At 34.6% G+C, this 1786-nt stretch overlaps 1 protein-coding gene across 1 annotated transcript; it reads right to left on the reverse strand.

The window, feature by feature from the left end:
• Positions 1-401: 401 nt before the first annotated feature.
• LOC131857708 (uncharacterized) lies at positions 402-1133 on the reverse strand. The gene has a single exon (XM_059210410.1). The coding sequence runs from the start codon at positions 1131-1133 to the stop codon at positions 402-404; it is 732 nt and encodes a 243-aa protein (XP_059066393.1).
• Positions 1134-1786: the final 653 nt, after the last annotated feature.

Consider the following 1786-nt stretch of genomic DNA (forward strand, 5'->3'; position numbering starts at 1 on the left):
TAATACCAACACAAAAAAGTTTACACAGGCCGATTGCATTTCCTCCGAGTTTATTTAACTTCCCATGTTTCATAGGCACACGAAGGGAGTATTGATGGCTTCATTTTACCCTTGTTTGAAATGGGCCTCTCAAATTGACTCAAATTTTATGAGTCCCAACAGGGAAAAAATAAAACCAGGATGACCAAATTTTGCAAGACATAATTTTAGGTCCTATCAGTGGCTCTAGTTGGGGACGTTCATTTCACAGGAATGAGATGAGAAACCAAGATCTTTGGGTGAAGCAAACCAATTATAGAGTAGACCAAAAAAGAAATTACTTGGACAAGGTAACCTCAATTGAAATGAAACTAAACTAATATATACAAAATCTAACTAATGCTCATGGGAAATAACTACTTTCAAGAATAGTAGAGCTTCAAGAATTGTCCATTAATAGGCAATTCAAGAGTATCACCATGTATATCCTGGAGAATATAAGAATCTTCTCCCCATTTTATTCGAATTAGATATGGGCCCATCCAAATGGCATCAAACATTCCATGTTTTCCTTTGTCTTCTATTCTTCCATTCCACATCAGAACCAAATCATTAACCTGAAAAATCCTTGCAGTTGTTCTTTTGTCATATAGGTTTTTAACCTGCATCTGTAACTTTGTTTTTCTAGTACTTGCTTCTCTTCTAGCTTCATCTAATTCCATTAAAGCCTCAATTCTCAACTGCATATCATCATCAATATTATTATTATAAGTTTGGACAAATTTATACATCTCCATCAGATTATTTTGGGGTAACCATGCATGTATACCATACACAAAATCAAAAGGTGCACATCTAATTGCTTTCTTGATTGTTACATTGTCTACCAAAATAGCTAATCTTAGCTTTGAATCCCAAGCCCTTTTATTCTTTTCAAGGATTCGTTTAATAATCTTCATCAAACTTTTGTTACTAGATTCAACTTGCCCTTTTCCTTGTGGGTGGTAACATGATGAATAAGAAATCTGGATACCATATTTATTGCAGAAGTCTTCATATTCTTCTAACCTAAAACTCATTGCATTTTCATAGACTATCCTCTCTGGACATCCAAATCTGGTCAATATATTGTCTGTAAGGAAATCAATTACCATCTTACTTGTTGCATTTTTAGTGGGTACAACTTCAACCCACTTAGTTAAATAATCAATGGCCACTAAAATCCAATAATGGCCACTACTTGATTTGCAAGCTATTTCTCCAATGAAATCTATACCCCACTATTGAAATGGAGCTTGCACATTTACAGGTCTTAATGGCAAATTTCCTGAAAATTTTTAGTTTTCCTGAAAAATCTTTGGCATGGGTCAGATTTCTTGACTAGTTGATGTGCATCTCTGAAAATTGTTGGCCACCAGAACCCAACTCTTAATACTTTGTGTGTAGTTGTTTTAGCAATATAATGCCCTCCACAAACTCCACTATGTAGTTCAGACAACAACTTATGAGCTTGATCCTAGTTCACACATTTTAACATGACACCATCATTGTTCCTCCATTGGAGCTTCCCATTTACAATTGCATATTTAATAGCATGTAATTTTAATGTCCTCTTTCTATTATCAGTCATGTCTTCAGGATATTTCATCCTCTGCAAAAAATATATGATATCATCATACCATTTTCAACCATCTATATCACAGACACAAGGCCTGAGCTCTTCTTCCACAATATTTATTTGATTGGCATCCTTGAAATTACTCTGGGCCATTAACTTTTCCAATCCTAATCCTCTCACTAATTTAGT

Source organism: Cryptomeria japonica, chromosome 8 (assembly GCF_030272615.1).
Source record: "Cryptomeria japonica chromosome 8, Sugi_1.0, whole genome shotgun sequence".
Lineage (NCBI taxonomy): Eukaryota > Viridiplantae > Streptophyta > Pinopsida > Cupressales > Cupressaceae > Cryptomeria > Cryptomeria japonica.